Source organism: Heteronotia binoei, chromosome 13, assembly GCF_032191835.1.
Source record: "Heteronotia binoei isolate CCM8104 ecotype False Entrance Well chromosome 13, APGP_CSIRO_Hbin_v1, whole genome shotgun sequence".
Taxonomy (NCBI): Eukaryota; Metazoa; Chordata; class Lepidosauria; order Squamata; family Gekkonidae; genus Heteronotia; species Heteronotia binoei.
The window spans coordinates 14,102,060-14,129,662 of record NC_083235.1 but is presented as its reverse complement, the minus strand read 5'-3'; the positions used below and the strand labels follow the sequence as shown (position 1 = coordinate 14,129,662).

Here is a 27,603-nt window from a genome sequence, read left to right as displayed (position 1 = left end):
ATCGCTTCTCCCAGCAATCCCAGCTACAAGGAAGCAATTCCAGCTACAAAGGGAAAAGCAAGGCCACAACGGACACCCTGTGAGATAGTTGGCGCTGAGAGAGCTCTGAGAGAACTGCTCTTGAGAGAACAGCGTTGAGCGAACTTGTGACTCACCCAAGGTCACCCAGCAGCTGCAAGTGGAGGAGAGGGGAATCAAACTGGGTTCTCCAGATTAGAGTCCACTGCTCTTGTGCACTACACCGAACTGGTGGGCAAAGGGATCTTTGACTCCTTTTCTTGCAGCGTGAGCAACGGAAGGGTTTGGCAGAGCTAGCCACTCCGGAGCACGGCTTTTTTTTTTTGTAGCAGGAACTCCTTTGCATATTAGGCTACACCCCCCTGATGTAGTCAGTTCTCTTGGAGCTAACAGTAGGCCCCGCGACAAGAGCCCTGTAAGCTCTTGGAGGATTGGCTGCATCAGGGGTGTGTGGCCTAATATGCAAAGGAGGAGCATCACCCAAGAGGCGTGGAAGCGGCCAGAAGCCACTGACTCACCGAAAGGAAAGGCCTTATGAGAGACCGGAGCCTCTGCTGCTGAAGATACTGAGAAGTAGAGGGGTTAAACTGCCATTTGCCTGGGTCTCACATTGTGGGGCAGGTCTGCAGGCTTACTCAGCACTGCCGATCCTTCGCGCCCGGATCAACCATAAATATGTCACTCTAAGAAAATGACATTCTCAAAGAGAACAACCGTAGCCTGCGTCAATCTGGTGTCTGGCACCACCCAGTACCACTCTACAGGAGTGGCATTCTAGCAGGAGCGCCTTTGCATATTAGGCCACACACCCCGATGTAGCCGGTCCTCCAAGAGCTTACAAAAAAGAGCCCTGTAAGCTTTTGGAGGATTGGTTTCATCGGGGTGTGTGGCCTAATATGCAAAGAAGCTTCTTCTAGAATTCCACCCCTGAGGCCACACACCCCTGATGTAGCCAATTGTCTTGGAGCTTACAGTAGGCTCTGTACTGAGAGCCTTGTAAGCTCTTGGAGGATTGGCTTCATCGGGGTGCGTGGTCTAATATGCAAAGGAGCTCCTGCTAGAATTCCGTCCCTGCCGCTCTATGAGAAAGGGGGAAGGGGTCTGGTACCTGTTCCAGTGCTGCCAGACTGGTTCGCAGGGCATCGTTTTCAGACAGAATGCTCTCCACTTGTTCCTGGCTCTCCGCGCTTTGGCAAGCAACCTGACGCCCCACAAGGTATACAGGAAGAGCCGGGGAAAGAAGCCACAGAGAGAGAGAGGAGCAAAAACAGGAGAGAAAAGGAAAGATTACAAGCACATAGCAGAACAAGGAGAGGACAGTACAGTACTAAAGAGGGTTTTAAAAAAAAAGGAAATGCAGTCTTTTGCTTGGAAATGAAAGCTGAAAAATAATTGTGCATTGCAACTTAAAAAACACACACATATTTTAATTATTGATTAAGATATTATTATAAAAAAATTAAGACAAGCGCTGATATAAGAGAGTTGAGAAACGCAAATTAAGGGGGGGGCAAGCCCATTTGGAGCTTGGAGGTAAAAGAAGGTGAAAGTCCAAAGAGGAAGAGGATCGTTGATTGTTAGGGGTTCCCACGGCCGTCCTGTCAATCCCACCCCCGCCCCCCAGCCACAGGGTTGTCAGCCTCTAGTTGCTGCTTTGAGTCATCTTTGAGCATTAGCCGCAAGTGAGAGTGACATTGGAGACTACTAATCCCTATGAGCAGTGTTCCCTCTAAACTGAGTTAGTGTGAGCTAGCTCACAAGTTTTTAGCCTCCAGCTCACACATTTTTGTCTCAGCTCAGGAAAAATGGCCCTAGAGCACAGTAATTTATGCAGTAGCTCAAAACTTTAATGCCAGTAGCTCACAAAGTATAATTTTTGCTCACAAGACTCCACAGCTTAGAGGGAACATTGCCTATGAGTGTTGTTTAAAAATTTCAATACTGATTATTCTTAATGTCTATGGAATATCCCTTGTTTGGGGGTGCTGGGCAGGGAAGCGCGAACAAATGCGAGAAAAGGAGCAGTTCCCAGTCCCACACCTGGAGAACTGGGGAACAAAAATCCTTTTGGATACCCCTCCACAAAAGTATCTGTCTGGGTCTTTACTCTTGACTCTCGTCCTACTCCACATCCAGGCCTCAGATTCAGTGGGAGCTCACAGGAGCACGGTTCCTGAACCTTTCTGAGAGTTCTCCTCCTCCTTCTGAGACTTCCACCTCCTTGTCCATTGAATAGTAGGTGCAGCTGCATAACAATCCCTGGATGAGCTCCACCACCTATTTTTCTACAAAACAGCTCCTGCTCACATCCTTTCCAGACTGGTTCTCCCCTTTGACCAAAAGAGGCAGAAAAGGCAACTAGGGGACATATTTCAAAGACACTCGCCAGAATTTTAATTTTGGGAGCATACGTTTTGAAGGGGAAGCGGGGGTGGGGGGGAGATGAAACACAGAAGAGAAGATGTGAAACTCAGCATTTACTGTAAAGGGCAAGCCCCGCCCCCACCACCCCAGGGGTTTAGAGATCAGCAAAAGGGAAACAAAAGCAAAATGAACCACAACATTTCACAGGCAAAACCCACCAGTGCTCTAACTGGAGTTGCCCGGTTCGCTCTGGCCACTGGTGGGGGTGGGGAAGGGTAGTATTGCCAGATCCAGGTTGGAAAAATCCAAGAGATTGAGGGTGGAGCCTGGGGAGGACAATGCCATAGACTCCGCCCTCCTAAGCAACCATTTGCTGCAGGGGAACCGTTCGCTGGGGTCTGATAAGCTGTAATTTCAGGGTATTTCCAGGTCCCGCCTGGAGGTTGAGAAGAAGATGATATTGGATTTATATCCCGCCCTCCACTCCGAATATCAGAGCGGCTCATAATCTTCTTTATCTTCCTCCCCCACAACAGACACCCTGTGAGGTGGGTGGGGCTGGAGAGGGCTCTCACAGCAGCTGCCCTTTCAAGGACAACCTCTGCCAGAGCTATGGCGGACCCAAGGCCATTCCAGCAGCTGCAAGTGGAGGAGTGGGGAATCAAACCCGGTTCTCCCAGATAAGAAGAACTGAATCTCCTATAATATCTTTTCCCCCCACAACAGACACCCTGTGAGGTGGGTGGGGCTGAGAGAGCTCTCACAGCAGCTGCCCTTTCAAGGACAACCTCTGCCAGAGCTATGGCTGACCCAAGGCCATTCCAGCAGCTGCAAGTGGAGCAGTGGGAAATCAAACCCGGTTCTCCCAGATAAGAGTCCGCACACTTAACCCCTACACCAAACTGGCTCTCTAGGCTGGCATTCCTAGCCCAGCTCTGGTCAGCTAGCAGACCCAGGGGATGCTATTTTTAGCACTGCTGAAAAACCTGCTGTTACGCCTAGCAGCTACAACTGCCCATCTCCAGGGGCCACCTGGAGGTTTCTCGCTATTACAACTGATATCCAGACGACTGGGATAGAGAAGGTAGCGAAAGAAGTATTTTTCTCCCTTTCTCACAATACGAGAACTCGTGGACATTCAATGAAATTGCTGAGCAGTTGGTTTAGAACGGATAAAAGGAAGTTCTTCTTCACCCAAAGGGTGATTCACATGTGGAATTCACTGCTACAGGAGGTGGCAGCAGCAACAAGCATAGCCAGCTTCAAGAGGGGATTGGATAAGCATAAGGAGCAGAGGTCCATCAGTGGCTATTAGCCACAGCTTATTGTTGGGACTCTGTTTGGGGCAAGTGATGTTCTGTATTCCTGGTGCTTGGGAAGGGCAACAGTATGAGGACTTCTAGTGTCCTGGCCGCACTGATGGACCTCCTGATGGCCCCTGGGTTTTGGCAACTGTGTGACCCGGAGTGTTGGACTGGGTGGGCCACTGGCCTGATCCAACATGGCTTCTCTTATGTTCTCTCATCATCTGTTCCCCAGGAGAAAATGGCTGCTATGAAGGGTTGACTGTGTGGTATTATTCCCTGCTGAGGTCCCACCCCCTCTCCGAACCCCGACTTCCACAGACTCCGCCCCCAAATCTCCATGAATTCCCCACCCAAGAGTTGGCAACCTTCATTGGCACCAAAGCTTTTAAATATTAGGCCCCAGCGACATTAGCTGACAGGGCACCGTTGAGTTACTGGTTGTGGTTTTATCATCGCCATCCAGATGGTGATTAAAACTTTTCAAGGGGAGAACCAGGAAGGACTAGGGGGAGGGGTGGCTTCTGCCCCACCCCACCCCACCCCCCACATACATTATGTCCTTTCTTTTCTGTGAAAGCCCTTGAAGTCTTCCCACTCTTTCCTCTTCCCTTCTCCATCTGCCCGCACATCTTCAGCTCTTCCTCTTTCCTTCCCCCCTAGCAAAACTCTGCACTGTTTGTGGCACCAGATGTCAGGGCAGGCCCCATTATGGGGTGGGGAACCCAGAAGGACAGGGAACCTCACGTTCCCCTGCGTCTCCCCTTCCCACACGATTTCCCCCACCTTTCATCTGTCCACCTGTCTTCAGCTGTATTTGCTTCAGTTCTCCATAGCCGGTAGACAAAGCATCTCACAGCACTCTCCTCTCTTCTCCTTTATCCTCACCAACACCCCTGTGAGGTAGACTGGGATGAGAATGTAACTGGGCCCAGAGTTCACCAACGAGCTTCCAAGGCAGAATGGGAAGTCGAGCTCAGGTTTTGCAGATCCTAGCCCAGGGGTGGCCAAACTGTGGCTCTTTCACTCACATTGTGTGGCTCTTGAAGCCCCCACCACCCCGTTGGCCGGCTCGGAGAAGGCATTTGTCTCTTTAAATCACTTCTCCAAGCCAAGTCGGCAGCTGATGAATCCTTTCCTCAGAGTTGCAAACAGCCTTGGAAAGGGCGCTGCTCTCCATTAACTGACAGTAACCAATCCCAGAATGTTGCCAATGGCTGCTGAGGGCATTCATTTCTTAAAGCTACAGGTGCTGTTTATATTATTGGGGGGTTAAACCCCCCCCTTTTTACGATTTCAGATTTTTCTGCCAACTTGGGACTTTTTCAGAGTTGTAGAAAGATCTTTCTTGACTGTTCACGGTTCCAGTCTGTGGATTTAATTATCCACAGGCGGGGGCCATTGTAAGAATTCAATATATTGCTTGAATTTAGTGTGGCTTTACTGCAGCGCTGCTGCCTCTGTGGTTTCGATTTTATTATCCAATTTTTGTAAAGGTGTATTTGTTCCATTATATATTCCCCTTTTAAACTGCTATAAGCCACCTTAGCGGCAAATCACGAAGAGGTAAATAATTAAAAGTGGTGAGCGACCAAAGAGGATTTATTTGAAGTTTAGTTTTCTATTTAATAAACCACAAGAGATTTATGAACACGCTACATTCTACCAAAGCAAGACTGTATCAGAAAAACAACAAAGCGCCAAACACAACGTATTACCAGTTACACGTATGTACGTGCAAGCTAAAACTTCTTATGTTTTTTTTCCCAACCCATCTGATCTGGATTCAAAGTAACACAAACTCTTCGCAATTACGACACCTAATGACACAGACATCACTTTCCAATTCTGACGTTTATTGCCTTTGCTGGTTTTTCCACCCAGTCAACCTAAACCGACGATTACCGGACCCCCAACTTGTTATTCTTTCAATCTGCTAAAAACATTTCCACAACTTTGCATAGTGATTCACTGCTCGCACTCCATATATGTTGAGCTGCTAATTCCGTCCCATTCTATTGCCTGTTGAAGTGTGCTTTTAGCGCGCAAAGACTTACATGCTCAATAAAATAGATTCAGGTGGGCAGCTGTGTTGGTTTGTATCACTAGAACAAAGAATTTTTAATCAAACTATGGCAATTTTTTAATCAAATTGCCATTGGATTCTAACTTACCACTTTGCATTCTTAACCACTGTCCGCCAGCTATATGTAGCTCTGCTCACTGTACCCCATTCCATTGTCTGATGAAGTGTGCCTGTGTCATGAGCCCTGAGGAGGGGGAGCTGGAAGGGTTAACAGACCAGGAAGAACGGCCTTCCAGAGCCTCAGCCGAAAAACCAACAGCTGGTCCATCAATCACTCTCCCCACATTCCAGGCACCAGCACTGGCTGTTGACAATCAGTGTCCTCCAAGCTCTCCCCTTCCCATCTCAAGACTGAGGAGCCGGCTTCGGAAAACACTCTCAGAACGCAGGCATGAGGTACGCCAATGCTTCCGTTCTCTTAGCCCCAAGTTCTAGGAGAATTACGGCCACCCAGGGAGCAGGCTGATTGAGGCCAGTGTTCCCTCTAAGCTGAGTTAGCGTGAGCTAGCTCACAGATTTTTAGCTTTCAGCTCACAAATTTTTATCTTAGCTCAGGAAGGATGACCCTGAGAGCACACTAATTCATGCAGTAGCTCACAACTTTAATGCCAGTAGTTCACAAAGTAGAAATTTTGTTCACAAGACTCTGCAGCTTAGAGGGAACATTGATTGAGGCTCCCATATAACTCACACCCGGGACTTAGCAACCTCGTGGAAGCAACAAGTCAATTCCTTGGCTTCCATCCACGCTCCTTCCTGATTCCCAATCCCAATTATTCCTGATTCCCGCTCCTGACTGGATAGAATTCCTTGGCACCCTGATCCATTGGCTTTGGACACTGACTTTGGCTTCTGGTTTGCGATTCTGCTTTGGTGACTCGGCTCCTGCTTGACTTCCTGAACTTTTGACCTTGGACCGGCTTTGGACTCCCGCCTGCCTGCGCTCTGAGAACGTGACAGCCTGCACACGAAAGCTCACATTCTGAATAAAACTTGGTTGGTCTTGAAGGTTCTCCTGGACTCCAACTTTGCAAAGGGCTGCCAGTTCTGAATAAATGCATGTGGAATGAACTCTCTCCTTTTCCCACATGGCTTTGTAAGCTGCTGTCATTTCCTATGGAAACGCGCTTCCCATGGCTTACCAGCGCTAACCTTGACGGTAGTTATGCAACCCCCGAGCGTGCTTCTTAACCTGAAGGGTGATTAGCGCATGGAATTCACTGCCACAGGAGTCATTAAACCTCTTAGATTTGTCCATTTTCAACCAAGACAGCAACGGAACTGCATATACTGAGGCGTCAGGCTCCCCCAAAAAGAGCAATATTATCATTTTGAACCAATAAGAAGTAGCTGCTAGCTTTGATGCATAGTAGTACCTTTCGATCTCAAGTGCGGCAAGACATTCCCTTTCCCGCAATAGTTAAATTACTGCATATTTTTCTTCTTTATTTCTTATATTCGTTTTATATTCAGTTTATAGCCCACCATTTCCTAGGGCAGGGAATGTTCTTCTTGTAAAAATCCATAGTAAAAATATTGTGTTAAATTAAAAACAAAATAGTAAAAAAAAATTCCTTATATTGCAGATGGTGCACATAATTCCTCCAGTGCCTTCTGGGGGAGGCTTACGGAGAATGGGGGTGGGGAGGGATGCTCAGTGTACCATCACTGTCTCAAGCAAATGCCTGGTGGAGCATCTTTGCCTGGCATGCCCTGTGGAAGGGAAGTAAATCCTGCAGGGCACAGGTGTCATCTGGCAGGAAGGGGCCAGGGCTGAAAAGGCCCTGTTCCTGGTTGAAGACAGCTGGATCTCTCCTGGGCCGGGAACCACCAGTGAGTTCTTATTTTCAGAGTGAAGAGCTCCTCTTGGGGTGTCCCGGGAAAAGCGGTCCTGATATTATGTGGGTCCCTGACCATCCAGGGCCTTAAAGGTCAGAACCAGCACCTTGATTCTGGTCTGGTACTCCACCGGAAGCCAGCGCAGCTCGCAGAGCACGGGCTTTCACCCTTGGGCGTCTCATAATGACTTTTAAGCTGATTAAAAGCCACTCCACTCAGTCAATAGCTTTTTCGTCACTAGCAAAATCCAACAGACTTTCTCTGCTACATTTTTGAGGTTTCTGGCGTTGAATTTGTCGGACGTTCAATCCCTTCCACTTCCCGCTGTCTCTTGTATAAAAAAAAAAAGGTCAGCCTTAAAGTATCACACTTCACAACCACCACCAAGTTTCCTTAACCAGGGTGGGCCTCAGAATACGTTCAGACCCCAAAGGGATGGCAGACGACCCTCCTTCAACAGATTCTGGTTTTCAGAGTATCACATTCCAAGTAAGAGTAACAAACAGATAAATAGCAACAAGGCTTGACTTTAAAATAGCACACCGCCACACGTCCTAAAAGCAAGCAATGCTTGAAGGCACCAAGTCAGTTTTAAGATATTCTGTTCAGTCCCGCTAGACAGCAAGAAAACAATTTTTTAGCAGTGGGAATCCACACTAAAAGACTGTGCTCCTTCTCAGAAGGCAGGCGCAAACTATGTTAAAGGTCACAAAAGAACATAAGAGAGAAGCTATATGGATCAGACTAATGGCCCACCCAGTCCAACACTCTGCGTCATGCAGTGGTCAAAACCCGGGTGCCATCAGGAGGTCCGTCAGCGGGGCCAGAACTCCAGAAGACCCCCACCGTTGCTTCCCCAAGAACCAAAAATACACATCATTGCCCCAGACAGAGTGTTCCATCTGTACCTTGTGGCTCATAGCTACTGATGGACCTCTGCTCCATGTGTTTATCCAGTCCCCTCTTGAAGATGTCTCTACTGGTAGCTTCCACCACCTCCGGCAGCAGTGGATTCCACATGTTACTCACTCTTGGGTCAGCAGAGAACTGCTCTGCCGCAAAGTCCACTTTCAGATAACATGCTCAAGCTCCCCCAAAATAGCAGAAAACACTTTATGAGTATCAGCTTAAAAACACTGCACTCGATTCCAAAAGCCAGCAGCAAATGGTCTATTAGGAGTAGAGGCACACCATAAGAACGTAAGTGAAACCATGTTGGATCAGGCCAATGGCCCATCCAGTCCAACACTCTGTGTCACACAGGGGCCAAACAACCCAGGGGGCATCAAGAGGTCCACCAGTGGGGCCAGGACACTAGAAGCCCTCCCACTGTTGCCCCCCAAGCACCAAGAATACAGAGCATCCCTGCCCCAGACATAAGAACATAAGAGAAGCCATGTTGGATCAGGCCAATGGCCCATCCAGTCCAACACTCTGTGTCACACAGTGGCCAGACAACCCAGGGGCCATCAGGAGGTCCATCAGTGGGGCCAGGACACTAGAAGCCCTCCCACTGTTGCCCCCCCCAAGCATCCAGAATACAGAGCATCACTGCCCCAGACATAAGAACATAAGAGAAGCCATGTTGGATCAGGCCAATGGCCCATCCAGTCCAATCCTCTGTGTCACACAGGAGCCAAACAACCCAGGGACCATCAGGAGGTCCATCAGTGGGGCCAGGACACTAGAAGCCCTCCCACTGTTGCCCCCCCAAGCACCAAGATTACAGAGCATCCCTGCCCCAGACATAAGAACATAAGTGAAGCCATGTTGGATCAGGTCAACGGCCCATCCAGTGTGTCACACAGTGGCGAAAAAAACCAGGTTCCATCAGGAGGTCCACCAGTGGGGCCAGGATCCCTTCCACTATTGCCCCCCCCCACAAGCACCAAGAGTACAGAGCATCACTGCCCCAGTCAGAGGGCTCCATCTATACCTTGTGGCTAAGAGCCACGGATGGACCTCTGCTCCATTTGTTTATCCCCTCTTGAAGCTGTCTATGCTTGCAACATTGTGAGCAAGTCCTATGAGGCACATAAGTCCTACCTTTTAGCACTGTAGCAGTTTGCTACAGACCCCAGGTTCCCTGCCAAAGAGGCCTTTCTTGAAAGAGGAGGGGGTGGAGGCAGGGCACCCACCTGGTCCTGAAGAGCTTGCAGGGCCACATCGTGCTCTTTGCGACAGCTTTGCAGCTGGTCCTTTAACTCTGAGCAGCCCTGCGAAGAAAAAAGAGGAGAGCATCCATCAGCAAGCACAGAACTAGAGCTCGCCTACAGGACACTCGGCCACTCGCCACTCACTCACTGCAGCTCAGGAGCCACATGTGGCTCTGCTGCACATACTTTGTGGCTCTCGAAGCCCCCAGCATCACATCAGCTGGCTTGGAGAAGGCATTTGCCTCTTTAAATCACTCCTCTAAGCATTTAAAGTTAAAGTTGCTTTCTTTCCACCTCTCCTTCCCTCACTTATCCAAGCCAAATCAGCCAGCGGCTTGGAGAATGCATTTAAAGACAAAGCTGTTCTCTTTCCCGCCCTCACTTCTCCAAGCCAAATCTGCCAGCAGCTTGGAGAATGCATTTAAAGTTAAAGTTGTTCTCTTTCCACCTCTCCTTCCCTCACTTCTCCAAGCCAAATCTGCCAGCAGCTTGGAGAATGCATTTAAAGTTAAAGTTGTTCTCTTTCCACCTCTCCTTCCCTCACTTCTCCAAGCCAAATCTGCCAGCAGCTTGGAGAATGCATTTAAAGTTAAAGCTTTTCTCTTTTCATCTCTCCTCCCCTCACTTCTCCAAGCCAAATCAGCCAGTGGTTTGGTGAATGCATTTAAAGTTGTTCTTTCCACCTCTCCCTCCCCTTTTTCCTTCCTCCTTCCTTCCTTGCAGTTCTCAAACATCTGATGCTGAAGTCTTGCGGCTCTCAAACATCTGACATGTATTCTTTGTAGCTCTTTAATTCAGCAAGTTTGGCTACCCTTGTGCTATAGGAAGAGACAAGAACCCATGTCACGTACACACTGCTCTGGCTGACACTGAACGAACGAGAAATGTGGGGAGCTAGATGGGGGTGCTTTCCTCCCCCTTTCCCCCTCTAGGATACAGGGAAGATGCCCACTGGCCACCTCTAGGCTGCCATCCCATTTAACCACCATGGCATTCCCCAAGAAGTGCTGGAAAGGGCAGTTTTGGAAGGGTGCAGGGGCGAAGGACGTCCTGCCAGCCCTTTTGCAGAAGCACACGACTCAGGGTTCCTTAAAGGAATACTGTGCTGCGTTGAGAGTCAAATGCAGCACTTCTGTAATCTAGGACTCTATTGCCCACCTCTCCCAGTTTGGTGAGTCAGTTTGGTGTAGTAGTGGTGAAGTGTGTGGACTCTCATCTGGGAGAACCAGTTTTGATTCCCCACCCCCCTCCTCCACTTGCAGCTGCAGGAATGGCCTTGGGTCAGCCATAGCTCTCACAGAGCTGTCCTTGAAAGGGCAGCTTCTGTCAGAGCTCTCTCAGCCCCACCTGCCTCACAGGGTGTCTGTTGTGGGGAAGGGAGGTGAAGGAGATGGTGAACCACTCTGAGACTTGGTCCCTGAAAAGGCAGCTTCTGTCAGAGCTCTCTCAGCCCCACCTGCCTCACAAGGTGTCTGTTGTGGGGGAGAAAGGTGAAGGAGATGGTAAGCTGCTCTGAGACTCGGTCCTTGAAAGGGCAGCTTCTGCCAGAGCTCTCAGCCGCACCTGCCTCACAGGGTGTCTGTTGTGGGGGAGGAAGGTGAAGGAGATGGCGAGCCGCTCTGAGTCTATGAGATACAGAGTGGAGGGTGGGATATAAATCCAATATCATCTTCTTCTTCACACGAGGAAGTCCCCCTCTCATCCCAGCCAGAGCGTTGGAGCGCAGGGTGCGACTATCCCGGAGAAGAGTCCCTCTGGCTAGAAAAGGAGGGGCACCTCACCTGGCTGGCCGTCTGGAGCTCTTGCTGCAGCTTCTGGTTCCGGGCCTGCTGGGCTTTCAGCTCGTCCTCCTTCCGCTGTTGGATCTCCTCGATCTTGGTCCTGGGGACAAGGAGCTAGCCCAGCGAGTCGTCCCCATGTAATCCCCAAGGTCCCCTTCAGGTCGCTAAGGCTCACGACTCCCTCCCGACAGCGTCAGTCTCCCCATCTTTATAGCTTGGACTCTCCCCCTGCCCCACCCCACCCCACCCCACCCAACTCTGAAAGTCTCCACCCCCCAGAGGCTCTCCTGCAGGCCTGTTTGAACAGCACAAACCCATGCAACCCCAAGCATGCTCTGGCAGTCGGCTCCGTACCTGCTGTCGTTGTAGAGAGCTTCCTTCTCCGTCTGCAGCCGCAGGAAACTGAGGGGAGGAAGAAAGACGGGGGGGAAAGGTAAGGGGTGCGGCCAGGGCTGGCCCAGCCACAAGGCAAACTAGGTGACCGCCTAGGGTGCTGGTCTTCCGGGGATGACGAAGTGGACACCCCCTGCAGATGACCTGGTGATGTCATCAGTGCAGGTGGGGCCTTGCCCAGGGTGCCAGACAGACATGTGGGTGGAGATCCAAAGCTGCTTCCGCAAGAGGAGGAGAGGACGAAACATGCTGAGCACATCTGCCTGCACTCGCAAACTGTCCAGTTGGAACTCTTTTGCTCTTGCCTTGGTGAGAAGAGAAAACGCCTCCATGCATTGGCTTCCTTTTAGCGCCTCTTCAAGTACAAACTCGGACCCAGATAGCCCAAGCCAGCCTGATCTCTTTTAGATCTCGGGAGTTAAACAGGATCACCACTGGTTGGTGCTTGGATGCTTTTCTTGTAGCAGGGACTCTTTTGCATATTAGGCCAGACACCCCCTGACGATAGCCAATCTTCCAAGAGCTTACAGGGCTCTTATTACAGGGCCTACTGTAATCCTCCAGGAGGATTGGCTACATGGGGGGGCGTGGCCTAATATACAAAGGAGTTCCTGCTACAAAAAAAAAAAGCCCTGGAGCAAAGTATGGCACAGATGAAACAAACAAACAAATATCCTGCGAAGAAAACAGAGATGGAGCAACGCAGAGCGCCAGACCTCCCACCCGCCTAGCAGAGGATGCACGGGGCTAGAGTCTCACTACGTTTTCTGCGCAAGCAAGACGCTTCTGATGGCAGGACAGGATGTTTCTGTCTTCTCTCCCCCCCTTCCACTGCAGCCCATTGAGACTCCCCCAAATGTTGCTCCTGGGGAACAGGGGGCGCTCGGGAGCAACATGACAGGCCAGACTGGAATCTGCCTCAGACAGGAAGAACCGGTGAAAGTACACCACCCCTTTGGTTAACAAAAAGCGACCCCCAGTCCCCTGTGAAATAAGACAATTAGTCTCATTCTTTCTTATGGCAGCCAAACGTCTGATTGCTTTGCAATGGAAGAACATTACGCCTCCTACCATCAATCAATGGCATATAAAAGTCTGGGACGTTTCGGACTCGCTTCAAGGTGCTGGTTATAACCTTTAAAGCCCTATACGGCCTGGGACCTGTCTACCTTCGGGACCGCCTTTCCCCATACGTACCCCAGAGAGCACTACGTTCAGGGTCTCAAAATCTCCTTAAGATCCCTGGACCGAAAGAAGCTCGACTGACCAACACTAGAACCAGAGTGTTCTCGGCAACAGCCCCCACTTTGTGGAATGCCCTCCCCGAAAACATCAGGGCCCTGCCGGACTTGCCACAGTTCCGCAGGGCCTGTAAGACCGAACTTTTCAAACTCACCTTTAATGGTTAGGGGGAGGTGGCTGTTACCTTCAGCATCAACAATCTCACTGAATTAATATAATGGAAAACAGAAGCTTGCCATCTCGGATTTTTAATATATATGGAAATGTTTTTATAGATTTAACTTTAATATGTTTGCTAATGTTTTTAAACTGTTGTTAGCCACCCTGAGCCTGTCAGGGGAGGGCGGGATATAAATCGGATGGATGGATGGATGGATGGATGGATGGATGGATGGATGGATGGATGGATGGATGGATGGATGGATAAAATTGCTGAAAATATGAATGAATTAGAAAGCAGTCCTGCCTCCTACCTAGAAAAAGGGCTTCCATTTTTGGAGAAAGAACAAACCATCTCACAGTTGAGCCAATCTAGACAATCACATCCCTCACTCAATGTTTTAGCCCACTTCTGACTTGATAACTATTATTTTTAGATTATAAACTGGTTGCATTTTTAAATTATAAATAAATAGATTTTAAAAAAAAAAAAAAAAGAAAGAAAGAAAGTGACACCCGATCCAACCCACGTGTTTTGGCCCCTCTAGGTTAAAGGGCAGAAAGGTGTATTTCTCAGCTCCGTCAAGCAAGGCTCCGAGGCCCAGAAAGAAACCCTACGGTGAGCCTTACCTCTCCTGCTTCTTCTTTAGCTTCTCTGCAAGCTGCATTTGGGGGAGAGGGAGGGAAAAGAAGCTCTGAGTTCTCCGTGACGACAGCCCCCAGCGACAAAGTATGGGGCACCTCTCTGCCACCCTCCCCATTCCCGGCTCCCCTCACCTTGCTGAGTTCTTGCTGCAACCTGGACACTTCTGACATCTTGGAGGCCTACGGGAAAAGAGAAAAGGTGTGTCTGAGGGGAAAGAGAACAGAACGTGTGTGCAAGTGACTTGCTCTCTGACCATTACCCCTGCTGGGCCTCCCAACCTCCCTAAAGGGCAGCCACTGAGGTAAGAGCAGCCGCAGTCCTGCAATTCAGATGTAACTGCCTAGAGCAGGGGTGCCGAACTCAATTGTTATGCGGGCCGGATCTCACATAAATGAGACTTTGTCGGTGTCAAGCATTGTCTATTTCTTTCTGAATATAGTTACCAAATTATAGAAATGTTACTAACCATGAATTGAGCCTATGCACATCAAAGTAGCAAACCCCCCCATTTTAGTTCCTTTCGCTTTTACTAACAAATGCAGGAATGTGCTCTTTGAAGATAAAACCTCCTGGGACTAATTCCCATGCCAGCGAGGCTGGAACCCAGGATGAGCTGACCGCAGTAGAGATAAGAAAGTTACAGTGAGAAGTTTCACACGTGAATGTAGGATTGTTTAGGGAACGTAGAATTGTTTATGGAACCTTTGATGTGCCATCTTTAAGTATGCATTTTATTGTTACACTGTATCAGTTCCAATACCTTGCTTGACTGAGCCACATGGATTATCAATAAACCAAACTTTGTTTCAAAACTCAAGGACTGGTTACTTTGAAATCTAATGCTTTGAAATCTAATGCCATGTGTGTTATAAAATGCAATGCCAGGGAGCTGAGATATACACTTTATAAAGGACACACATGAACACAATTAAAGATATTTTTTTTTTAAATCCTTTAAATAAATCATGCTGAAAACATTAGCGCTTTTGCAATATTTTATTTCACAGTTTCCGATAACTGACACCTCCTGCTCTGAATTATTGCATCAAAATCTGGAGATAATTTCTGTGCTGAAGCAATCCTGAGCATGCTTCTCAGGTGTCGCTCAGGTGTGCGTCTGTAAGTCGCAAACCTACTTTTGATTTCCTGACATTCCTTACAGAAATCTCATGGTCGATGCTTTAAGCCGAAGTCCCAGAGAAAAACATGAAATGGCTGGGCATTGCTGGCTTTCGTACACAAGCTGCTTCATGTGCTGGTCAGCCAATGGAGGAAATAGAAGCTTTGCTCTGTAGCTTGATTGAGCGAGCCTGGCAAAGCAAGCCGTGATGCAGAAGGAAGCAAGAGAGGGAGAAGGAAGGGAGAACAGTGAGTTGTTCGCGGGTCTGATAGGAGCCTTCCAGGGGCCTGATCCACCCCATGGGTAGCATGTTTGACACCCCTGCTCTAAGACATGTTCTATTTGAATGTCCCTGGTGAGACAGACATGTTTTAAACCACTGACACAGCGGTGGACCAAGTCCACAGCGGATGTCCTTGTTTCAGAATTGCTAGCAGATTCAAGAGTAGAAAATATACTCATTTTAGCTGAATTTAGCATCCTGTCTCACACAGTGGCCAAACACTTCCTGTGGAGAGCCAACAACACAGTTTGGGCAACCTACAAGAGAATGATTGCCTTTGCAGCAGTTCTGAACAAAACTTGTCTTTGCAGCAGTTCTGAACAAAACCATGCCAGCCAGCCCTCCTTCTTGCTGAGCCTGAAAGCATGCTGAATGCCATTCTCCACCAATCCAGAGAACATAAGAACAGCAGAAGAGCCCTGCTGGATCAAACCAGTGGTCCATCCTGTCCAGCATCCTGCCTCATGCAGTGGCCAGGCAGTTCCTCTGGAGGGCCAACAACAGGGCTTGGAGGCCAAGGCCTTCATAAGGACATCAGAAGAGCCCTGCTGGGTTAGTCCAGTGGTCCATCTAGTTCAGCATCCTGCATCACACAATGGCCAAACATTTCCTGCAGAAAGCCAACAACAGGGCAGAGAGGCTGAGGCCTTCACAAGAACATCAGAACAGCCCTGTTGGATCAGACCAGGGGTCCATCTAAGAGAAGCCATGTTGGATCAGGCCAACGGCCCATCAAGTCCAACACTCTGTGTCACACAGCGGCAAAAAATTTTATATACATACATACACTGTGGCTAATAGCCACTGATGGACCTGTGCTCCATATTTTTATCTAAACCCTTCTTGAAGGTGGCTATACTTCTGGCCGCCGCCACCTCCTGTGGCAGTGAATTCCACATGTTAATCACCCTTTGGGTGAAGAAGTACTTCCTTTTATCCGTTTTAACCTGTCTGCTCAGCAATTTCATCGAATGCCCACGAGTTCTTGTTTTGTGAGAAAGGGAGAAAAGTACTTCTTTCTCTACTTTCTCCATCCCATGCATTATCTTGTAAACCTCTATCATGTCACCCCGCAGTCGACGTTTCTCCAAGCTAAAGAGTCCCAAGCGTTTCAACCTTTCTTCATAGGGAAAGTGCTCCAGCCCTTTAATCATTCTAGTTGCCCTTCTCTGGACTTTCTCCAATGCTATAATATCCTTTTTGAGGTGCGGCGACCAGAACTGCACACAGTACTCCAAATGAGACCGCACCATCGATTTATACAGGGGCATTATGATACTGGCTGATTTGTTTTCAATTCCCTTCCTAATAATTCCCAGCATGGCGTTGGCCTTTTTTATTGCAAACGCACACTGTCTTGACATTCTCAGTGAGTTATCTACCACGACCCCAAGATCTCTCTCTTGGTCAGTCTCTGCCAGTTCACACCCCATCAACTTGTATTTGTAGCTGGGATTCTTGGCCCCAATGTGCATTACTTTGCACTTGGCCACACTGAACCGCATCTGCCACATTGACGCCCACTCACCCAGCCTCAACAGATCCCTTTGGAGTTCCTCACAATCCTCTCTGGTTCTCACCACCCTGAACAATTTAGTGTCATCCGCAAACTTGGCCACTTCACTGCTCACTCCCAACTCTAAATCATTTATGAACAAGTTAAAGAGCATGGGACCCAGTACCGAGCCCTGCGGCACCCCACTGCTTACCGTCCTCCACTGCGAAGACTGCCCATTTATACTCACTCTCTGCTTCCTATTACTCAGCCAGTTTTTGATCCACAAGAGGACCTGTCCTTTTACTCCATGACTCTCAAGTCTATCTAGTCCATCCTCCTGTCTCACAGAGCAGTCAACCAGTACCTCTAAAGGGCCAACAACAGGGCAGAGGCCGAGGCCTTCATAAGAATCTCAGGAGAGCGCTGCTGGATCAGACCAGTGGTTCACCTAGTCCAGCATCCTGTCTCACGCTGGCCAACGAGTTCCTCTGGAGGGCCAACAACAGGGCAGAGAGGCCGAGACCTTCATAAGAACATCAGAAGAACCCTGCTGGATCAGACCAGTAGTCCATCCAGTCCAGCATCCTGTGTCACACTGTGGCCAACCAGATCCTCTGGAGGGCCAACAACAGGGCAGAGAGGCCAAGGCCTTCCCCTGATGTTGCCTCCTGGTTCTAGGATTCAGAGGCTGACTGTGTCTGGATGTGAAGGTTCCCTTTAGTCACCAGGCCTAGCAGCCACTGATAGATCTCTCCTCCGCGAATCTGTCCAATCCCCCTTTAAAGTTGTCTCTTCCTGGGGCCAACACTGGCTGAGGCCCTTCCCTCTCTCACCTCCAGGCTCTGCAGCTGCTCCTTCAGCAGCCTCTTCTCCTCCTGCTCTGTCTGCCACTTCAGCTCCACCTCCGACAGCAGCTGCTGGGCCTGAGCGGCACCGCCATCGGATGCCTGAAGCGCCGAACCTTCCTGCCTGGCCGGGGGGACTTCCGCAGAGGAGTCCCCCTTCCCGCTTCCTCGGCCCTCCGCCTGCCGGGCCACCTCCTTCTCGTAGCGTTCCTGTAGAGCTGAGAGACGGGAGACAGTCAGCTTCCCTCTCCAAAGTCACCCCCCATCCCCTGCAGAACCGCCAGAGCCCTACCCCTGCTTCCCGGGACCTCCCATCATCCCGCAGGAACGCTTTTAAAATCCACGCGTTCGTAACTTTGACAGCTCGCTCTGCCCTCCTGACTTGCTTTACAAATTCTGACAGATGTTGGCAATTGTTGGGCTGAGAGGACAGAGCTGTCTGCAGAGTTTTCTTCTTTCCCCGTGCCTCCCCCCACCAAGGCAGTGGCAAACTGAGATCTATTGCCATCTCAGGGCTCAGAGATCTACTGCTGTTTTTGCATATTATACTGGGAGTGTTAGTTTAAATTGATATTATGATAAATAATTGATATTTATGATCTTATCGGGGCTTTTCTTGTAGCAGGAACTCGTTTGCATATCAGGCCCCACAACCCTGATGTAGCCAATCCTCCAAGAGCTTACAGGGTTCTTCGTACAGGGCCTACTGTAAGCTCCAGGAGGATTGGCTACATCAGGGGGGGGTGCAGCCTAATATGCAAATGAGCTCTCCTAGAATTTCACCCCTGCATATTAGGCCCTACAACCCTGATGTAGCCAGTCCTCCAAGAGCTTACAGGGTTCTTCTTACAGGGCCTACTGTCAGCTCCAGGAGGATTGGCGACATTGGAGGGAGGGGGCGTGGCCTAACATGCAAAGGAGTTCTTGCCCAAAACAAAGCCCTGGTTCTTATTAGGTACGGCATCCTGAGCCCTGTTCGCACGGGGAGGGCGGTTTAAAACCCCAAACCATTCATAATAAATAAATAATTCCCCAAGTGGCAGCCCCCCCACCCCCAACAGAGATTCCCCATCTTTCATCGGAGCTGCCCTCGCTCGCTCCGGCCCGGCCCAGCCCAGTACCTGCCATGTTCTTCTGCAGCGCCGAATTCTCCGCCTGCAGCCTCAGCAGCTCCCCGTCCACAGGAATGGCGGAGGCTCCTCCGTCAGCCGCCTCCCCTTCCCGCAGACACTTGTTCTCCTTCTCCAGCTGCTCGATTTGGGAGCACAGCTGAGAAACAAGAGACCAGAGGGTTAATTCTTCTGCTTCGGCTAACCCTCCCGGCCCTTGTTACCCAGAGCAGAAAGAAAAGAACAAGGGATTTGCCTGTCTAAGAACAGAGGCCCGATGGCCTTCATTCTAGAACAGGGGTGTCAAATCAGGCCCCTGAAGGGCTCCTATCAGGCCCCTGAGCAACTGGCTGTCATCTGCTTCCTTCTCCCTCTCTCTTGCTTCCTTCTACATCACAGCTTGCTTTACCAAGCTTGATCAATGGCACAGGATCTACAGAGCAAAACCTCTATTTTCTCCATTGGCTGAGGCTCCTTCCTTAGGGAGGAAGTGAGGGGGGAAGAGAGTTTGCTTTGCCAGGTTCTCTCAATTACACAGCAGAGCTACTGAGCCAAGCCTCTCTTCCTTCTATTGGCTGAGGCTCCTCTATTGGCTGAGGCTCCTCCTGGGGAAGGGAGGAAAAAGCCAGAGCTTCCTTTGCCCATCCCCCTGGTCCCATGGGAGAAATACAAAGATACAAAAAAAGCACCTTTAAGACAGAGTGCTAATGTTTTTGTTTTAAGTTTTTTTTTTAAATCCTCATGTTTGGTCCTTTATAACAGGGGTGGCCAACGGTAGCTCTCCAGATGTTTTTTGCCTACAACTCCCATCAGCTCCAGCCAGCATGGCCAATGGCTGGGGCTGATGGGAGTTGTAGGCAAAAAACATCTGGAGAGCTACCGTTGGCCACCCCTGCTTTGTAAAGTTTATGTCTCTGCTACCTAGTCATAAATAGGTACACACATGGACCAGCCCAACCTGACCTGGCTCGGCCCGACAAGGTCTCATTTATGTCAGATTTGGCCCTCATAACAAATGAGGTTGACACCCCTGTTCTAGAAGCAAGGCCCTTCCCTCCCTGCTGCTCAATAAAACCTCCCACTCTTAGAAGTCTCTTCTCTTCCAGCAGGTCTTTAGAGAGGTGCAAGCAGGGGGGGGAACCAGTAACTTCATGACTATTATCTGTTCCACGCATATGATCCCACAAACTCTATGGATGAACCCGAGGCTTTTTTTTTTTGGTAGCAGGAACTTCTTTGCATATTAGGCCACTGTCATGACCCAGCTGGGGGCGCCACCTGATGCTGCCACCACTCTGGAATGAGGGTCCCTTGGGAAGGTCCAGGGCACCCTCCCAAGCCCTTCAGATCTCTTGCTTTGGCCAAGAAAATAGGTGTGTAGACCAGGCAGAGGAACAAAGAACAATAAAAAGGTTTATTTTAAACAGGAAAATCAATAAAGGGCAAGTGAACAGATAAGGTGCTTTAAAACTATAGTAACGTGGGTGAAGGCAAATCAACAGAAAGTCCCTAACGCGACTAGACTGAACTGTCCCTCGTCTGTTAGGCCCCAGGTCTTGGCCTGTTCACTCTCTCCCTCATAGTGAGGGCCTTTCCTCCTAAACAGCACCTGTCCTGCTTGTTTTGACCTCTCAGGAGGAAAGAACCGCATTTGTCTCCTGAGAGAGCTTTTAAGCCATTCTCCTCAGAGCCTACTTGGACGCTGATTGGCTGAAACCGGCGCCGAGCATTCTGGGGATTGTAGGCTGTCTCTCCCTACTGCGACACAAGCCTCACAGGCTTCTGAGGCCCACTAGGCTTCTGTCTCACAGCACAGCACAGATCATGACAGCCACACGCCCTGATGTAGCCAATCCTCCAGGAGCTTACAGTAGGCCCTGTACGAAGAGCCCTGTAAACTCTCAGAGGATTGGCTGCATCAGGGGGGGGCGTGGCCTAATACGCAAAGGAGTTCCTGCTACCAAAAAAGCCCTGGGTGAACCAATCTCATCAGATCTCAGGAGCTAAGCAGGGTTGGCCCCAGCTAGTAGTGTTGGTCTCTGCCCTGACCTGGTGGCCCAGGCTAGCCTGATCTCCTCAGATCTCAAGACTTAAGCAGGGGTGGGTTAGAACTCAGATGGGAGATCATCAAGGAAGTCAAGGGTTGCTCTGCAGACCACCTCTGTTTGTTTCTTGCCCCGAAAACCCACAAGCAGGGGTGTCAAACTCATTTGTTATGAGCGCTGGATCTAACATAAATGAGACCTTGTTGGGCCGGGCCATGTCAGGTTTGGCTGGGCCATACCGGACCGGGCTATGAGTGTACCTATTTAAAATTAGGTAGCGGAGATATAAATTTTATAAAGAACACAAATATATATATTTAACTTCAAACGTGCTCAAAATGTTAGCACTCGTTGGTTTGAAAGATGCTTTCTTTGTATTTCTGCCATGGGATCCAGGGAACTGGGCAAAGGAAGCTCTGGCTCTTTCCTTTCTTCCCCAGGGGACTGGGGGGAGAGGGAGCCTCAGCCAATAGAAGAAAGAGAGGCTTGGCTCAGGAGTTCTCTGTGCTAATAGAAGCCAATAGAAGAAAGAGAGGCTTGGCTCAGAAGTTCTCTGTGCAATTGAGAAAGCCTGGCAAGGTAAACTATTCCCCCCCCCTTCCTCCCTGAGGGAGGAGCCTCAGCCAATGGAGAAGACAGAGGTTTTGCTCTGTAGCGCCTGTGCAATTGAGCAAGCCTTGCAAAGCAAGCCACTATGCAGAAGGAAGCAAGAGAAAGGGAGAAGGAAGCAGGCAACAGCCAGTTGCTCAGGGGCCTGAGGAGTCCTCCAGGGGCCTGATTCGGACCCTGATCTGCATGTCTGACACCCCTGCCCTACAGGGTCACCATATGTCACCTCTGTTTGCCCTGACCTGGATGGCTCAGGCTAACCCAGTCTCAACAGATCTCAAAAGCGAAGCAGGGGCCGGCCTGGTCTGTATTTGGATGGGAGACCACCAAGGAAGTCCACGGTCACTGTACAGAGGCAGCGAATGGCAGACCACCTGTGTTCATTTCTTGCCCAGAAAACCCTACAGGATCGCCATACGTCACTTTACATATACACCCAACACTATAAAACACAAACAACTGTTTCTAAAAAAGGTGCCTTCCACTTATGGGCAATGTTCCCTATAAGCTGTGGAGTTCTGAGAGCAAAACTTCTACTTTGTGAGCTGCTGGCATCAAAGTTGTGAGCTACTGCATAAATTACTTTGCTCTGGGGCCATTTTTCCAGGGCTGAGACAGAAATGTGTGAGCTGCAGGCTGAAAAACTGTGAGCTAGCTCACTAACTCAGCTTAGAGGGAACACTTCTTTATAGGATGATTGTAAAATTCAGAGAGGAGTTTAGTGTCATCCCGTTTCCTCAAGCAAAGAAGTCAAACCACACTATAATACGGGGGGGGGGGGGGGGTTAAATGTATAGACTTCTCTTACCAGGGCTTTTTCTGTAGCAGGAACTCCTTTGCCATTTAGGCCCCACCCTCCTGATGTAGCCAATCCTCCAGGAGCTGACAGTAGGCTCTGTACTAAGAGCGCTGTAAGCTCTTGGAGGATTGGCTACATCAGGGGTGTGAGGCCTAATATGCAGGGGTGGAATGCTAGAAGAGCTCCTTTGCATATTAGGCCACACCCCCTGATGTAGCCAATCCTCCAGGAGCTGACAGTAGGCCCTTTACAAAGAGCCCTGTAAGCTCTCGGAGGATTGGCTCCATCAGGATGGTGTGGCCTATTAAGCAAACAAGTTCCTGCTATAGAAAAAGCCCTGCTTCCTACCAACATGATCAGGCAGCATGGGTGAAAATTACAGTTTGTCGTTCTGATTTGCGGGCTGCCTGAAGGCATGAGGAAAAACGGAACAGGAATCTTTGAATTAATAAAATAAGGTTTCTTCACGAAGTCAACTGAGTTAAAGAGGGAGCCTGAAGGCTGCTTTCTTTTTTTAAAGTGCCTTGCTTCTCTTCCCCTTTCTCGTTTTTATTTCTCTACTATTTTCATTTACAGTTTGTCTGTCTCACTGGGACCAAGGTGGCTTAGATGCTACGATGACTCAGAAAAGCACATCTTACAGTGGTGGTGGGGAGACCAGCCCAAAGCACCAACTATTAAAATACCATGGAGCCTGGCAGTAGAAGGGTCTTTTTTCCTCCCGTTCTCATTGTTCGGACACCATCACTTAGTTCTAACCGCCTTTCCCTGCACCGCTCATAATGACACAGCGCCCTCTAGCAGGTCACTCCATGCCATTGCACAAACGTCCGCCAAACGGTACCTTGGACAGCTCTTGCATCAGGGTGCTGTTCTGCAGCCTGAAGTCGTCTTCCTGGCTGTGCAGTTTCCCCTGCAGCATTTCGTTTTCACTCAGCAAGGCATCCACCTCCTGCAGAAGAGGATTCAAAGGTACAGGTGTGCCAAAAAAGAAAAAGCACCCTCTCTGCTAGCCTTGCCCCTCCCACTAGAGGGCAGCACTTCATATTCAAACGAAACAGGGGTGCCTTCCACCAATGCTAGGAAATGCCCTCCCTTGCAGCTTGCATTACTTCCTCCCCATCACACCGATGAGAGCCCTGCTCTCTGGACAAGGAGTATGTAAGTCAGGGGTGGCCAAACTTGCTGATGTAAGAGCCACATAGAGGAAACATCAGATGTTTGAGGGAGGGAGGGAGGAAGGAAGGAAGAGCACAAGGGAGGGAGGGAGGGAGGGAGGGAGGGAGGGAGGGAGGAAGGAAGGAAGGAAGGAAGGAAGGAAGGAAGGAAGGAAGGAAGGAAGGAAGGAAGGAAGGAAGGAAGGAAGGAAGGAAGGAAGGAAGGAAGGAAGGAAGGAAGGAAGGAAGGAATGGAGGGAGGGAAGGGAGGGAGGGAGGGAGGAGAGAAGGAAGGAAGGGAGGGAAGGGAGGGAGGAATGGAGGGAGACAGGGAGGAAGGAATGGAGGGAGGGAGGAGGGAAGGAAGGGAGGGGGAGGGAGGGAAGAAGGGAAGGAAGGAATGAAGGCAGGGAGGGAGGGAGGAAGAAAGGAAGGGAGGGAGGGAGGGAGGAGAGGGGAGGGGAATGAAGGGAGAAGTGGAAATAAAGTAACTTTAATGCATTCTCCAAGCTGATCAACGGGGTGGTGGGGGCTTCAAGAGCCACACAATACTCGTGAAAGAGTCACCATTTGGCCTCCTCAGACTTAAGTTAAAGGCGGAGGGGCCACAGTTACAAGAGGGAGCAGAGATAAAGAAGAGTAAGCAGCAGCTTGGGGCTTCCAATTCTGGCTCTGTGGGATTCCTGGAGATTTGGAATCCCACAAAGGTAGAGAAAGGAGGACACCCATCTGGAACAGACGACGGGATCAGGGAATTGGTTTAGACCCGAGGGTTAGAGCAAACAGGCAACAAACGCACAAGAAGCTGCTTTATACAAACTCAGACCCTCCGGTCTCTTAAGGTCAGTATCGTCTACTCTCCAGTGCAGCTCTCCAGGATCTCAGTCTGAGGTCTTTCACATAACTGACTCCCTGATCCCTTTAACTGGAGATGCCGGGGACTGAACCTGGGACCTTCTGCATGCAAAACAAATGCTCTACCATTGAGCCACAGCACCTCCCCAGGACTATTCCCAGCCACAGCACCTTAGTGCGTGCAAGAGGTCTTACCTGAGCTTTTTTGCTCTTGCTGAGAGCCTAAAGAAGAGAAACGCTAGTTAATAATGCCAGCAGGCCAGAAAGAGCCCAAAAGAGAAGATGATGATATTGGATTTATATCCCACCCTATACTCTGAATCTCAGAGTCTCAGAGCGGATTACAATCTCCTTTACCTTCCCCCTCCCCCACAACAGACACCCTGTGAGGTGGGTGGAGCTGAGAGAGCTCTCCCAGAAGCTGCCCTTTCAAGGACAACTCCTACGAGAGCTATAGCTGACCCAAGGCCATTCCAGCAGCTGCAAGTGGAGGAGTGGGGAATCAAACCCTGTGAGGTGGTTGGGGCTGAGAGGACTCTCATAGCAGCTGCTCTTTCAAGGACAGCTCTACCAGAGCTATGGCTGACCCAAGGCCCTTCCAGCAGCTGCAAGTGGAGGAGTGGGGAATCAAACCCTGTGAGGTGGGTGGGACCGAGAGGGTTCTCTCAGGAGCTGCCCTTTCAAGGACAACCTCTGCCAGAACTATGGCTGACCCAAGGCCCTTCCAGCAGCTGCAAGTGGAGGAGTGGGGAATCAAACCCGGTTCTTCCAGTTAAGAGTCCATGCACTTCACCACTACACCAAATTGGCTCTGAACAATCGCCCCACCTCCTTCCTACCCCAAATCAGCTGCACCTAAGGGCTGGCATCTTACAATGCTGACTGGAGGGACACCTAAATCCCCAAGTATGGCGAAGCGGAACACCATTTTTGCACTCGGTATTGTGCTTCCGCTCTAGCTCGGATGGTCCAGGGTAGCTGGATCTCGTCAGATCTCAGAAGCTAAGCAGGGCCGGCCCTGGTTAATACTTGGAAGGGAGACCACCAAGGAAGTCCGGGGGTTGCTACGCAGAGGCAGGCAGTGGCAAACCACCTCTGGACCTCTCTTGCCTGGAAAACCCGACAGGATCGCTTGAAGTTGGCTGTGATTTGATGGCCCCCCCCAAAAAATTCCTTGAATGTTTGCATCACTCAGGATGCAGGAATGGGAATCTAACATATAGAAGGGTTGCCCAGTAATCAAAAAGATCCCCTCCGGATACCTAAAGGCATTCTCTCAGACAGAGCTTTTTTTGTAGCAGGAACGCCTTTGAGTATTAGGCCACGCCCCCCCCCCCGATGTAGCCAGTCCTCTGAGAGCTTAGAGGGCTCTTTGTACAGGGCCTGCTGTAAGCTCCTGGAGGATTGGCTACATCAGGGGTTGTGGCCTAATCAAGGGTGGGGTTCAAGCGGGAGCTCCTTTGCATATTAGGCCACTCACCCCCAATATAGCCAGTCCTCCGAGAGCTACATCAAGGGGGTGTGGCCTAATATGCAAAGGAGCGCCTGCTACAAAAATGCCTCCACTCCACGGAAGCAGACTATTATTTTCTTTTGAACCAAGAGGAAAAGTAGGATATTTGAAAGAAAAAAAAGGTAAATAGATAAATAATACAAGGACACCATCAGATTCACCAAGATGCAGAGGATTTAGTTCAGCTCCCCCCCCCACCTCCCAGGTTTCCCCCACATTAATGCAGCCTCGCTCCATTACAAAATGTCGAAGTTACCTTCTGAGCCTTAGTAAACTCCTTATCCAGGATGACCAGCCGCTGCCGGAGACTATTGAGTTCTGAAACAAAGAGAATCGCTAATAAGAATCATAATAATAATTACTAGAAATAATAATTTCTTTCAACCTCATGCATGGGAAATCTCATCTCATGCAGAACTCCCTTTTTTCAAAAATGGGAGGGGGAACCTGAAGATGACAACAAGCTAGGAGCTGAATTCTACCCCAACCTAACTTTCCCCTCCTTTTCCTGCAGATCCTTTTATGTTCTAAGGCCCATAAGTGGTTCTCCACTGGCCTCGGCTTCCCTGCATTGGAGAACCACTGGGAAATCACTTATGGGCCTTAGAACGTAAGAGAAGCCATGTTGGATCAGGCCCATCCAGTCCAACACTCTGTGTCACACAGTGGCCAAAAACCAGGTGCCATCAGGAGGTCCACCAGCAGGGCCAGACTCCAGAAGCCCTCCCACTGTCCTCCCCACCCCCCGCCCCAGGCACCAAAAATAGGTAGCATCACTTGCCCCAGACAGAGAGTTCCATCTATTTCTTGTGCCTAATAGCCACTGATGGACCTCTGCTCCATATGTTGATCCAGTCCCCTTTTGAAGCTGTCTATGCTTGCAGCTGCCACCACCTCCTGTGGCAGTGAATTCCACGTGTTAATGACCCTTGGGGTGAAGAAGCAATTCCTTCTATCTGTTCTAACACGACTCCTCGGCAATTTCATGGCGTGCCCACAAGTTCTCGTATTGTAAGAAAGGGAGAAAAGGACTTCTTTCTCTACCTCTCTATCCCATGCAAAATCTTGTAAACTGATCTCTGCAAACTGCCTCAGCTACAATACTATAAAGGCACAGTGTATCGTTGGAACTCTCTGTCTGGGAAAGTGATGCTCTGTATTCTTGGTACTTGAGGGAGGGCAACAGTGCGACAGCTTCTAGTGTCCTGGCCTCACTGATAGAACATACATATATAAGTGAACATATGAACATATGAAGCTGCCTTATACTGAATCAGACCTTTGGTCCATCAAAGTCAGTATTGTCTTCTCAGACCGGCAGCGGCTCTCCAGGGTCTCAAGCTGAGGTTTTTCACACCTATTTGCCTGAACCCTTTTTTGGAGATGCCAGGGATTGAACCTGAGACCTTCTGCTTCCCAAGCAGATGCTCTACCACTGAGCCACCGTCCTTCCCCAAGGATGGACCTCCTGAATGCACTTGGGGGGTTTTGGCCACTGTGTGACACAGAGTGTTGGACTGGATGGGCCATTGGCCTAATCCAACATGGCTTCTCTTATGTTCTTACTCCACAAAATACAAATGGTTCAAACAGAGGTCCCCAACATTGTGCCCGGCAATACATTTCCTGGCACCCACCAAGTATTTTTAGGAAGTGGGTGGGGCCAGGTGGGGCCTCTGCCCAGCAAGGCTTCTGATTGGCTGTGCATATTTTTTTTTTAAATGCTGCTTTGGTAGCAGCCGTCACCACAGCACAAGGATCTGCACTCAGCGGCTGAAATTA

The 27,603-nt window shown here is 49.7% G+C and overlaps 1 protein-coding gene across 2 annotated transcripts in view; it reads right to left on the bottom strand.

Annotated features, from left to right (window-relative positions):
- GRIPAP1 (GRIP1 associated protein 1) overlaps positions 1–27,603 on the bottom strand; it is a 125,487-nt gene that overhangs the window by 88,083 nt on the left and 9,801 nt on the right. Inside the window, exons 3-13 of one of the 2 annotated variants that reach the window (XM_060252712.1) lie at positions 26,078–26,139; positions 24,504–24,530; positions 23,141–23,248; positions 18,856–19,003; positions 17,723–17,952; positions 14,120–14,167; positions 13,973–14,004; positions 11,903–11,950; positions 11,549–11,648; positions 9,750–9,827; positions 1,127–1,219 (exon numbers count right to left, since the gene is read on the bottom strand). In XM_060252712.1, the coding sequence (XP_060108695.1) occupies positions 1,127–1,219; positions 9,750–9,827; positions 11,549–11,648; positions 11,903–11,950; positions 13,973–14,004; positions 14,120–14,167; positions 17,723–17,952; positions 18,856–19,003; positions 23,141–23,248; positions 24,504–24,530; positions 26,078–26,139 (974 nt within the window). The remainder of the gene's footprint in view (positions 1–1,126; positions 1,220–9,749; positions 9,828–11,548; positions 11,649–11,902; positions 11,951–13,972; positions 14,005–14,119; positions 14,168–17,722; positions 17,953–18,855; positions 19,004–23,140; positions 23,249–24,503; positions 24,531–26,077; positions 26,140–27,603) is intronic. The other variant, XM_060252713.1, reaches the window with a different exon arrangement.